General features: G+C 40.2%; 1 protein-coding gene across 1 annotated transcript in view; it reads left to right on the forward strand.

Annotated features, from left to right (window-relative positions):
• The window catches only part of LOC127657782 (thrombospondin type-1 domain-containing protein 7A-like), a 151,341-nt gene that overhangs the window by 117,206 nt on the left and 20,434 nt on the right, over positions 1-13,701 (forward strand). Inside the window, exons 17-19 of the mRNA XM_052146684.1 lie at positions 8,582-8,766; positions 12,089-12,222; positions 12,786-12,939. Coding sequence (XP_052002644.1) covers positions 8,582-8,766; positions 12,089-12,222; positions 12,786-12,939 — 473 coding nt within the window. The remainder of the gene's footprint in view (positions 1-8,581; positions 8,767-12,088; positions 12,223-12,785; positions 12,940-13,701) is intronic.

The raw sequence follows: 13,701 nt of genomic DNA on the forward strand, positions 1-13,701 counted from the left end.
CCAAACCCAAATAACTTTATTATGAGGAACACAAAAGGACATATAAATTGGGCCACCAACATTTACACAGTTTACTAATTGAAACCATGACTTGCATTACACTGTGATGAGAAAGAGGGCGTGGCCATGCCTTAAAGCACGGCCGGCGCTGAATCAGCTGATCAGCGGGAGAGTGAGATAAAGGGGCGGCCGGAGACACCTGTAAGAGAGAGAGAGACAAACGCACAGTTTTAAGTTTACCATTACAGTTTATGTTTACTGTTCAGCCGGTTCCTGCCTCCTTGCCCACCCTTATACTGTTACAGTGGTGCCAAAACCCGGGTGAATATGTGCTGTCACTGAATTCTCGCCGCTACCATTCACCATGGGAGCATCCACGGCCGTCTGCCTGGGAATGGAGGGGCTGCCGGCTGATCAGCTGATTCAGTGTTGAACGTGCGTCATCATGGCATGGCCACGCCCTCCTCCTCGTCAAATACACATCAATAACTGATATAGGCATTAACTCATGCTGTATAGCCAGAGGGGATCTGGCTCCCCCATTAAAGCATAATCTACAATCACATTATTCATTTAAACTACACAATAAGGACTTTAAGACGTTACTGAGCCCCACCCCCACCTCGGCTACTCAGACCACATCTCTGTCATGTTAATTCCAGCATACAGACCGCTCGTCAGACGCACAAAACCGCTTCAGAAGCAGGTGAAAACCTGGCCAGCAGGAGCCATCTCTGCTCTTCAGGACTGTTTTGAGTGTACTGACTGGCACATGTTCAGGGAGGCTGCAACATATGGCAATTCTACCAACTTGGAGGAATACACAGCATCAGTGACCAGCTACATCAGCAAGTGCATTGATGATGTCACTTTCTCCAAGACCATCACCACACGCTCCAACCAGAAGCCGTGGATGACTGCGGAGGTGCGCACGCTGCTGAGGTCCCGAGACTCCGCCTTCAGAGCAGGCGATAAGGCAGCCCTAAGAACAGCTAGGGCCAAACTGTCACGGGCAATCAGAGAGGCAAAGCGCGCACACGCCCAGAGAATCCACAGTCACTTCCAGGACAGCGGTGACACGCGGCGCATGTGGCAGGGCATCCAGGCCATCACCAACTACAGGACAACATCAGTTGCCTGTGACAAAGATGCCTCCCTTCCAGATGCGCTGAACGACTTCTACGCTCGGTTTGAAGTGCAGAACGACGTGATGGCGAGGAAGTCCACCCCTCCTCCCAACGACCAGGTGCTCTGTCTTACCACGGCTGATGTATGGAAAACTCTACGTAGAGTCAACCCACGGAAGGCTGCTGGACCAGACAACATTCCTGGCAGAGTGCTCAGAGGATGTGCAGACCAGCTAGCAGATGTTCTTACCGACATCTTCAACATCTCTCTGAGCAGTGCCGTCGTTCCAACGTGCTTCAAGGCCACCACCATCATCCCCATGCCAAAGAAGTCTTCAGTGTCCTGCCTCAACGACTACCGTCCCGTCGCACTTACACCCATCATCATGAAGTGCTTCGAGAGGCTCGTCATGAGGCAGATTAAGACCCAGCTGCCCCCTCACTAGACCCACTGCAGTTTGCGTATCGTTCAAACCGTTCAACGGACGATGCCATCACCACAACCCTCCATCTGGCCCTCACCCACCTAGACAATAAGGACTCATACGTTCGAATGCTGTTCATAGATTTCAGCTCAGCATTCAACACAATCATTCCCCAGCACCTGATTGGAAAGCTGAACCTGCTGGGCCTGGACACCTCCCTCTGCAACTGGATCCTGGACTTCCTGACTGGGAGACCTCAGTCAGTCCGGATCGGGAACAGCATCTCCACCACCACCACACTGAGCACTGGGGCCCCCAGGGCTGTGTGCTCAGTCCACTGCTGTTCACTCTGCTGACTCACGACTGTGCAGCAATGCACAGCTCGAATCACATCATCAAGTTCGCCGATGACACGACCGTGGTGGGTCTCATCAGCAAGAACAACGAGTCAGCATACAGAGAGGAGGTGCAGCGGCTGACGAACTGGTGTAGAGCCAACAACCTGTCCCTGAATGTCGACAAAACAAAAGAGATGGTTGTTGACTTTAGGAGAGCACAAGGTGAACACACTCCGCTGAACATCGACGGCTCCTCTGTGGAGATCGTCAAGAGCACCAAATTTCTTGGTGTTCACCTGGCGGAGAACCTCACCTGGTCCCTCAACACCAGCTCTATCACCAAGAAAGCCCAGCAGCGTCTCTACTTTCTTCGAAGGCTGAGGACAGCACATCTCCCAACCCCCATCCTCACTACATTCTATAGAGGGACTATTGAGAGCATCCTGAGCAGCTGCATCACTGCCTGGTTTGGGACTTGCACCGTTTCGGACCGCAAAGCCCTGCAGAGGATAGTGAGGACAGCTGAGAAGATCATTGGGGTCTCTCTTCCCTCCATCAAAGACATTTACAAAAACACTGTATCCACAAAGCAACCAGCATTGTGGACGACCCCACACACCCCTCACACAAACTCTTTACCCTCCTCCCGTCTGGCAAGAGGTACCGAAGCATTCGGGCCCTCACGGCCAGACTGTGTAACAGCTTCTTCCCCAAGCCATCAGACACCTCAATACTCAGAGACTGGTTTGACACACACGTGTCCTGAGTTGCACTTTAATTACTGTCACTTTATAACTGTCTGCTACCTCAATAACTGCTATGTGCATAGAACATTATCTCATAGTATGTTATGTTTACATTTTTAGAAACTGTCATCTTTTTGCACTACTGAGTACTGGTCGGCGCTGCACTGTCTATTGTCCTGTTCATTGTCAGTAATTTGTTGTACTGTCCTGTACTTTTTGCACATGTTTGCACGTGCACTTTATATAGGTATATATAGGTAGTTTATGTAGGTATTTTATTCCGTTGTGTAGTCTCATGTGGTCCTATGTTGGTCCTTTGTTGTTTTTATGTAGCACCATGGTCCTGGAGGAACGTTGTCTCGTTTTGCTGTGTACTGTACTAACTGTATATGGTTGAAACGACAATAAAAACCACTTGACTTGACTTGACTTGACATCACAGCTTAATTTTCTGCTACAGCATAATTTTCTGTAAAGCTGCTTTGAAACCATGTGTGATGTCGAAAGCGCTATCTTAAAAAATAAAATGGCTTGGCTTGACAATAGGACAAATTTGTATCAATATCCCAGTCCATCTTTTTATACAATGGCAGTTGATAGCAACTTATTTTCAAGCTTAAAAAAGGACCCAAAATTATCTTAAACGTTGTCCATGCAACTTATGGGAAGTGTTACTAGTATTACAAGTCTTCTGAAAGCATATGACATGTTTTGATGAGAAACAAAAAAGTAATTTTTCAGTCAAAATATTGATGTAAAATTCTCCTTTAGCATTAAACCTAAAACAATAAAAGGCATAGAGGACTGGAATGACACAATTCCAGTAAAAGATGACACAAGATGAGTAAAAGATGACACAATTTTCATTTTGGGGTGAACTATTCTTTTACCAGCCTGCTTCAAAGTCTTAGTTTCCTCAAAAATGAAAATTCGGCCATCATTTAGAAATAGAAGAATATGCTTTATTAGTCCATTTACAGGGATATTCCTTCTTGGAAATACATATGTGTTACAAAACACACACCGACAAGTGCCACAAGATACACACACACACACACACACACACACACACACACACACACACACACACACACATAATAATAGATTCGACATGCAATAATACAAGCAATAAAACAATACAACCCCCATCTCAACTCAATTTCCCCCTCCAAATATACACTATTTAATTCAAACCTATTAGACTTCCTGCTTTCTGCAAAAACACAAAAGGAGATATTTTTATGCATGTCCATGCTGCTTTTTTCAGTGCAATGAAAGCAGACAAAAAAAACACCATCAAATGGGTTTGGATAATATTTTCAATTTGGATGAACTATTCCTTTCAGCTGTCAGGGTGAGAAATGGTGAATCTAACGCATAGTTTTACTTTGATGTCTCACCCCGTGGGGTGTGTGTGTTGGTATTTGGTGTTGCCCAGAATCAGTAATATGACAGAATGTGGATTGTGTTGAAGGAATAAGGTCACAGCAACAACCCATGCTCTAAGAAATTACACAAGCGGCAGCATGTTTCATAAAGGCCAGTGACTCTGAGTCTGAAGTGGTCTCTGCCACCTCTGAATTTGCTGTAGGGCCAGATACTGCTGCATGTTGGGTCCAGGGGTCAGTGCATGTGCAGGGGGGTTCTCCACCTAGAGGGATTTCCCCTGTTTTAGCAGTGTAACCAGGCTGACATTTCTTTGGTAAGGCATAACACTGTGGGGCAAATGGGATGAGAGAGCTGGTTTTTACAGATGGATTGTGACTGGGGTTGGGTCTATGTATTCAAGCAGTATAAAAGTACAGCTCCTCTCAACTTGAATGGGGAAAGACTGGAATCTCCAAAATGGTTGGTCAAGATTACAATCAAAGAACATAATAATTGTGCTTCTTTATCTCAGATCATGCTAAAAAAAATCTAAATGAGGATTGGATCTTTTACTTGTAAGGCGAGACTTCATTTTTCTACATTTGCCATATTGGGTGTTCCAATTTCTTCCATTCATTTCAATACAAGTGGTCCATCTCGGGCTAAATAGCATCTAGCTGTCCTCACTAGCTGCACACAACAACAACAAACGGTCCGAGTGCTTTTGGACTTTCTCTCTGTAACAAAAGTAATTTTTTCAGGATTATCTGTCTTTAAATACCATAAACTTTTACTGTTTTATGTACAGTATACTTAAGGTTCGTGAGACTTAAAACTGTCTAATTAGATATGTATTCTGACGATATGTATTTTAAAGATGTGCATATTTGGGCAGTGGTGGCTCAGCGGTTAAGGCTCTGGGTTACTGACCAGAAAGTCAGGGGTTCAAGCCCCAACACCACCAAGACACCACTGTTGGGCCCTTGAGCAAGGCCCTTGAACCTATCTACTCCAGGGGTGCCGTATCATGGCTGACCCTGCACTCTGACCCCAGCTTAGCTGGGATATGTGAAAAATAAATAATTTCACCATGTATATGCAGAAATGTATGTATAATGTGTGACAATTGATCCATTTATTTTATTTTATTATTTTTACATATTACATATTTTTTATATGTGTAATACTTAATAATATTAAGTTAGGATCAATTATCTGGTGCTTCCTCAGAAGTACTAAAATAATTATTAATGTAATCCTTAAAGTGACAGTTCACATTAAAATGAAAATGCTGTCATGATTTAGACCCAGTTTATACCTGCATTTTTGGTGATCCGATCACATGTGGGCAGTGCTAAATACAGCATCTAAACAGGGTCTAAAAATGTTTGTGATTTGATCACAAAAAACACATACTTTACAGATCTTCTTCAGTGTGATTGATATCAACATGGATGGGAAGCACAAACATTTGAAAGTCCTTTAATACAAGTAAAATAAAGGTGGTTAAATTCTTTACCATTCCCTAATTGTAGCGGTGTAGGATATTTTGTGTCGCTGTGGGAGTCTCCTAGGGGACGGACTGTTCTCTGGTCCTGTCACGGCCGTGTCAAACCTTGGTTAATATATTTCAGACAGACTGCATAAGGGCAAACAAATATTTTGAACTCACCCCAGACCTCTCTGATTAATTGCTTTGATTTTTCAATCATGTCTCCATGCAGAATCCCCTGTAGGCTCATGCTGCATGACTTATGTATCAGCTGCTTGTTAGCTGAACAGGATGTGTCAAGTTTTGAATATCAAGTAGAAGTAAAACCATTCTCCTGTATCCATGTCCTGATCTTTGACTGATACAGCTAAATAAGGGCTTAAACTATTTAAGTGAGTTTTACAAAATCTATCTGTGAAAATTGTCCCCCAAAATAAAAAAAAGATAAATTATACTTGGCACAAAGAAAATTAAGGCTATTTTAATGACCATTAAGATGCAATGTGACATTACTTTAAAGAAAATTAAGCATATCTTTCCTCCAAATTACCACACAGTAATGTGTCCATACGTTTTACGTTTTAGTGTAATACAGCATAAATTCATCAGTATCAATTTAATGCAGTACAACAAATACTTGAATGATGTACACATACAATTCAATGGAACATCATTATTTCTCTCAAATTAAAATAATTAGAATTTGGGGGGAAAATGTTCATTGTTGTCACTAAAATCATCATATAATGCAAAAAATCATAATGGTCGTAAAAATAGGTTTAGTTTTCATTAAGCAAAGTATAATTTCTTATTTCTTTCTTTCAGTTATCAGGTGAACAGGTTACTGTCAAGGTACAGTTAGGTACTGTAATATCACATTTAATTAGTGTCCCCATAAAACGGTTGTGATACATGATACTGATGCAGTCATTAGCACAACAGTTGCATGCAGTCAGTTACATTCAGTGTCCAAACATTAACACTTACTAAGTGCCAAATGCTTGTAGTACAGTAATTGGCTTTGACTAGTAAATAAACACGACTACTTGGCTGGTAATTTTAGAAATTGTAACAAATACATGATTTACAATACCAATTAGAGAGACCATCACCCAAGTATTTCTTTTATTTTCATAAAAAAGCACTGGCAATGTATTTCTGGTGTTAAAACACCAAAACCAACATCTGCAAACCAAATTAACATGATGTCTTTGTAACAGTTGGCATTTCACTGAGTGGCTTGTATATTGTGCTTTAAGTGATGTACAGTTTGTTGCAAATATACAATGGTAAAAACAACTGTGTATGTATGTATGTATGTATATGTACATACATGCAATCATATACACACAGTAGATACGTTTATATATTTGAATAAAATTATGTAGAAATCAGTTACAGAAGGCTGTTTAGAAATATTTATGGTGAATCATTTTGGACCCTGAGCACAACTAGTAGAGATTATTCTTGGAATATTTAAGCAATAAAGTAAGAGAGGCTGTATTCATAATATAGCATGCCATTGAGTGCCTGATTGTATTGTTAGAATGGTTGCTGCATAAGACATTTAGGACACTAATTTTCATTTTTAAAAAAGCATTCTGTGCCGTCTTTCCACAAGAAGATATAGTTCCTGATGAGTAAACAAAGGTTAATACTTAGATTGCCTCTATTTTGGTGCTGTGCAGTGATATATACACAGTGGCATAGTAAACTGGTGTTTCATGTCATAGATGTTACTATATGTATTTTAGCACAGCTGGAACACTGTTAACAAATCAGCTTCCAGGACAAGAACTATCTTATTTTGTATGTACATTTTCCACAGTATTTTGGTAGCAGTGATTTTTCCATTTTATTGACTTTGATGTTCTGAGCCAATTCTTGGCCACTCTTGTAAGGATGCTCTGAAGGATACAGTGTACAGAGAAAACTGTGTGCGTGTGCGTGTGCGTGTGCGCAGCATGCGCGTGTGTGTGTTTTTGGAAAAGGCTGATCCTCTTGGGCCAAATGAGCTGGCAGTACACATGAGCAAACTGCTATAATAAATTCAGTATTAGCTGCTGAAGCATATAACATTCCCTGTCCCTGTAGCCATCTTTTCTATTTTATAAGAATTTCTTCACACTTTTTATGCATGTCAATATTTCTAATGATCTAGGCAAGGTAAAAGCTTATTTTACATTTGTAATCAAACATTTAAACCGATAATTGGCCATATTGAGATTATCTGCATTGCCCATTAATTGTTCCCGTTTGGTAAATTTTGCCAGACTTTCGACTTGCGGCAGAAAGTCTGATCCTCATCACAGCTTATTCTGGCCAAGAACCGTCCAATTAGACAGATAGAGCGCTTCTGAATTTTTGATTAACGTTTTGTTTTTACGTAGTCTATAGGGCAGGTTTGTCTGAAATACTCTAGATGATGCCACAATAATGGACTGTAAAATGGATTTGAGTGGTCTTTGAGACTCCATCCCATTGTTATGTTTGCATTAATACAGTTTTGTTGATATTAATTCACTCCCTCCAGGATTTAATGATCTTGTGATCGTGAAGATGAATGTGAAATTCAACCACTCTCAAAATTATCTGCTATAAGTCCCTCAATTTTTCCACATTAACCTTGATTCTGAGCTAAGCAGATTACTTTTCTCCATGTTTGACTGTGGCAAAATAAATGCTTAAAAAGCATGATGCAGTCGAGTCATCTCCAACTGCACAGCTGCCATTCTGTCATCCCCACGTACTGTAGGGTTGCCATCTGTCCCATATTAGCCGGGATGCCCTGTATTTTGGTTGAAATGATGACATCCCAATGGGATGGCTAGTGTCCTGTATTGTAGAGCCTAGGCGCTCAATGGAGATCCTATTGTGTTCACATTCAAAATGCTTGTCTAAACTTTCTCAGGACTGCAGACGGTTGTGCGTACATCACAGCTAGCAATTAATTTTCATAAAATTAAATGAATGGTATTTGTGTGTGTATTTATTATTTTTTCCTTGCTAACTGCATATTCAGTCAAAAAAGTGTAGCGAAATCCTGGTAGGACTGATATTTATTTCACATACGTCCTGTTTTCAGGGTATTTAGAGGAAGCCTGCATTGTTCCCTGTCCATCTGATTGTAAACTCAGCGAATGGTCGAACTGGTCACGCTGCAGCAAATCCTGTGGAAGTGGGGTCAAAGTTCGCTCCAAATGGCTTAGAGAAAAGCCATATAATGGTGGAAGACCCTGCCCAAAACTGGACCACCTTAACCAGGTAAATGTCACCCTTCCATATGCATAAATTAAAACATGCAAGTATGATTATAAGATGATTGAGCACATTGTTTTATACCTTATACAACTATTGAATACTTATTGGCTGTGTTACAAAACCTTGTGGTCTGCATTTCGCTCCACTGCCTGGGTAAGCATCTTCTAATGCAGCATCCTAACTGAACATCATAAGGGACCCACTAGGAACACTACATAGGCAGCAACTCTTTGCATCATACAATTGGCGCTCACTGTACAAATTGTTTTCTTTACAGTTGCTAAGCCAACTGTGTGACAATTGCTTGCACATATTGGGTAAATTAGTCTAATTTTAAGAACTTAGGCTACACTGCTTACTTTTTGAAATGGTCTTTGCATTTGGAGCACATCTATGATGCCTTTAAATGCTGCCTACTTAGGCTGCTCACTGGGTTTTATAACAGAGCAATTATATTCCCTTAATATCTGAAACATCTGGCTCTGATTATACAATGTAAAGCATGCTTAAGATCCAAAAATAGGATCACAAGTGAATCAAATGATTGAGCATTGCTTGTCTTTTCATCTAAAAATGTTCTGAGATGTGCTAGAAATAAACCACATCAAAGCGCTTCTGAACTCTTTGATCCTGACAAACATATTTTTGAATTTCATAAAACTGTTGAGATTAATTACTTTCATGAATTTTGTTAATTACTAGATTACCAGGGTGGTTAGAGGTCATGTTGTTTTGAATTTGCCAAATTTGAAAATGTCTAGGGCAAAAACTAATTCATTTATACTTTGTCTTTCTTAAAGTCAACAGGAAATCAAAATGGACCCCCTTTACTTCCTTAACACATGATAGGATACCTGTCTTAATGTGCACATTTTTCCAAAATCTTTTTGGCTGATGTCACGTATCCCTAATATAATAACCTTCCCCTCCAAACACCTGACGTCATTCTGGTATTTTTTACAATCTAATCAATTCCAATGCATAAAATAAATTCCCGTCCTACATTTTCATTTTTCTCTCTACATATCCTGTCAAATATGCAAGATTATCCAATTAAAATTACGTTGTGAAACCATTTCATGTTGACTTAATGCATTGCTGTTTCTTTAAATGTGATGTTTGAAATTTTTTTGATTTTAAACTACTTTTTCCTATCCCAGTTTAATATGTTTGAGTAATCTGTTTGTAGGTAGATTTCCCTGAAAAATACAAACACTGTGTCTCTGTGGTTCGTGCATCCTGACTAGCCCGACACAGCAACATTGGCTCAACCGATTGGGGTGGGACTATGGAGCGCAACTCGCACAGTTTTCCATTAAATTTGTCTTAAACAATTATCAAATGACAAATCAATGATTATATACTCTAGTCACGGGGTTTGGGAGGGTTACTTTGAAATGTATTCCACTACAGATTACAGAATACATGCTGTAAAATGTCATTTGCAACGTATTCTGTTGGATTACTCAAGGTCAGTAACTTTGGATTACTTCTTCAGCACTGGTAGATTTTTTTTCACTTGTTTTGACTATAAAACTCTGCCAGTTCAGTAAGACAAAATAAACATGTTAAAAATACATTCTCTGAAAAACATAAATATCTTTTGCAGTGTTGTTTCTAAAACAAGATTAATCAAACTGATCTTGTTTTAAGGATTTTTAGATATTTTTACAGGAAAACAATACAAAGATTATCAAGAATATAATTTTTAATATAATATCAAAGGTCTTACTAGAAAAAAAAAATTATGTTCTAACGTGAATTTCCTTGATGAAAAATATTATCGTGCCTGGCAACGTGCACGTAAAATGGCTAGATAGCATTTTAGCTTAGCGTAAAGCTAACAAATTACACAAGATTTATTTCTTCTGCTCCAAACTTTTTTCCAAACAGTGTTTCACCGCTGTTCAAATGCACTTTGGATCGCATCATATATATGTATAAATGTTTTCCATCTGAAAGGACTAAATATTAAATTTAACAAATGACAATAAAATGTCAAATTCATCTCTTCAGTAATCAAAATACTTTTTGAATGTAACTGTATTCTAAATACCAATTATTTCAATTGTAACTGTAGTGGAATACAGTTACTTATATTTTGTATTTTAAATACGTATTCCCGTTACATGTATTCTGCTGCTCCCCAACCCTGTCTAGCCATCACTGGATGATATAAAGTGTATATGTATCTTTCATATAGCCTACACACAATGTTTTTTCAGTTACAGTATAAGTGTGTCTTTTTGTAGCTTGACAGCTTGAAGGAAATCTATTAGAGTCTACATACAGAGAAATTGCATTACTATTACAAATTGTTCGTTTTGAGCGATTACAGCAGTTTCACACGCTAGCAAACTCATCAACATCACTTTGTTCTTTCTTGAAGAAGTACAATAACCTTAATAACTTTTGTGAGTATACTGACTGGATTCACAGCTTTGGACTGACCTGCACCCAGGGCTGGACTTGGAAGAGAAATCGGCCTGAGATTCTACTGCTGTCCTTTTCTGCCTATCACGGCGCTGTTTTGTGGTCCAATCTGCATATCGCGGCACCTTTTTGGGGTGCATTCTGCAAAACGCCGCGGCTCATTTTGGCTTATCGCGGCCCATTTGGCCCTTTTTGCGGCCGACCCACCGGTCCGCTCGGTTCTCCCCATGGCCCTGTCGGCCCACCGGGAAAATGCCCGGTGTGCCAGATTACTAGTCCAGCCCTGCCTGCACCGTATCGACACATTGTGTGTGTGATGCCTGGGTGCTTCTACGTGGGGCAACCAAATTCTGTAAATGTTATATCACCCTCTTGTGGTTCCCCAAAGCTGTGTAAGTCAGACTATATATTAAACGGAAGGTCAACTGACAGCAAATTTGAAAGCAGAAAAATTACGTTTATAATTTAAATGTCGGCTAATGTTAATATATCAATGTCTCAAAAACTAGAAAATAGCATGCCGAACAATAATCGATGCCTCAATATTTTCTGACATTCCTACTATTATGTGACACTAGTGGCACAGAAATGTCACACTTCACCTTTAAATAAATGAAGAACAAATGCTTTCTTAACTTAACGTTATGTTCTGAGGTGCTGATGTTCTGATCATATATTTCACATTTGTCTCTCTCTCTAAAAATGCTGCTTGGCAACAGGCTCAGGTAATTTGAGTCTTCTCTTCTTATACTTTTTTATTTAATTTCTGCTTTTGGTTCTGTGCTGTTTTGAAACTGCTGGTGTTTCTAGCTTGTATACTTGAATGAGAACACATTTTATGTGGTACATTTTGTAGTTGAATTGATCATTGTAATGAGCTGGCGGTCTTATTCTTTAGGTGTATGAGGTGGTCCCGTGTGTGAGTGACTGCAGTCAGTATATTTGGGTCGCAGAACCCTGGAGCGTGTGGAAAGTGAGTAATGTGGACCTGAAGGAGAACTGTGGTGAGGGTGTGCAGACCAGAAGAGTCAGGTAAGAGTCCAAACACATTTTCTTTGTAGAAGCTAAGCTGTATTTCCTGAATTAACCTTCAAAGGGGCCATATAAGTCCTTATAAGTGCACTCATAATCCTAGTCAGTGTTTCTTGTCTTAATTCGTTTTTTTCATGACCATTTTCCTCTCTCTGACCTCTTTAAAATTAAACAATCTGTTTTTGATTCCATAGCTTTACTGCTAATATTTGTAACTAATCTTGTTGCATATGAATTAGTAACAAGCCCCTGCCAAGTTTCTGAATGCCAAATAGGCATTAATGTCTAAATGTGAGCAACAGGGCCCAAAATGAACTGACAAAAACTTTTTACAAAATGATTTAAGGCATTTTTCCTAACATGCTGTATTTGAGTCTCTCTGAATAGTGAGATTGCATCTTGATTTTAGTTATCATATTTTTGTTTTGATGGTTTAATGTGAGGAATATTCAACACCACACAAGATCTGGAGGATCTTCTTTTTCAAATCAAAGAAAATCTTCAGTTGGTAAATGTAAATTTGCTCTGTTATGTATCTGTACCCATCTTAAATGGACTTCCAGGTGTATGTTGAACTCAGTAGATGGCCCCACTGATGCAGTGGAAGACTATCTGTGTGATCCAGAAGAGATGCCACTGGGCACGAGGGAGAGCCGACTGCCCTGCCCCGAGGACTGTGCGCTGTCCGACTGGAGTACCTGGTCTCCATGTGACCTGGTGAGAGGTTCCCGCTAATCCATTTAGTCCCAGTTACGCCTGGTTTTAACATCCATCCTGGGTGATCCAGTCACAAGTGGTTGGTCAAGAATGTTCACCATTTCCACTAGTTTTAATATATGTCTCCTTTGACCACTTGTAATCGGATCTTATTGAGGGGAGGGTTTCTGATTTCATGACTGCATACAACTCACAACGTCATTGTGATACTGATAGAGCGCAATAAAACTTGCTGCTATTCCTAAATATACTTTCTCAACACAATCGTGACATTTATTCGATTAAGTGGGTTTGTATTGTATTTTACTACTTACAGTTAACGGTAAAGAATTTATTTGGCTACAATGGCTGTTTGGTTGAAATTATTGGAAAACAATCACTCTTTTAAGCCATTTCAGAGCAAATAGATAAAATAAGATGTAACTCTATATTGAATCACATTGTAAAAAGGCTGGCAACTATCAGGATATAATTCTTTTAGCAATATTGCACATTCATGTTCGTGTGTCTTCACGGCCTGGCCCTGCCCTCCTCGTCACACTCATAAATCATCAGACTCAGGTCAGGGGAACCCCTGGCATGACTCATTTCCCTTCCTTCCCAGAGGGGGGGGCCTTGCCTTTCGGCTATGCATGCCGGCAGGTCTTCCCCACATTTATGTAGTACTGTGAGAGACGAGGGGAAGGAAAGAGCGAGGCGGAGCGACAGAGAGAGAGAGAAAATTTGTTTGCTGGCTCCCGGTCCTCCCCCGGGGGACAGCAG

Source organism: Xyrauchen texanus, chromosome 17 (assembly GCF_025860055.1).
Source record: "Xyrauchen texanus isolate HMW12.3.18 chromosome 17, RBS_HiC_50CHRs, whole genome shotgun sequence".
Taxonomy (NCBI): Eukaryota; Metazoa; Chordata; class Actinopteri; order Cypriniformes; family Catostomidae; genus Xyrauchen; species Xyrauchen texanus.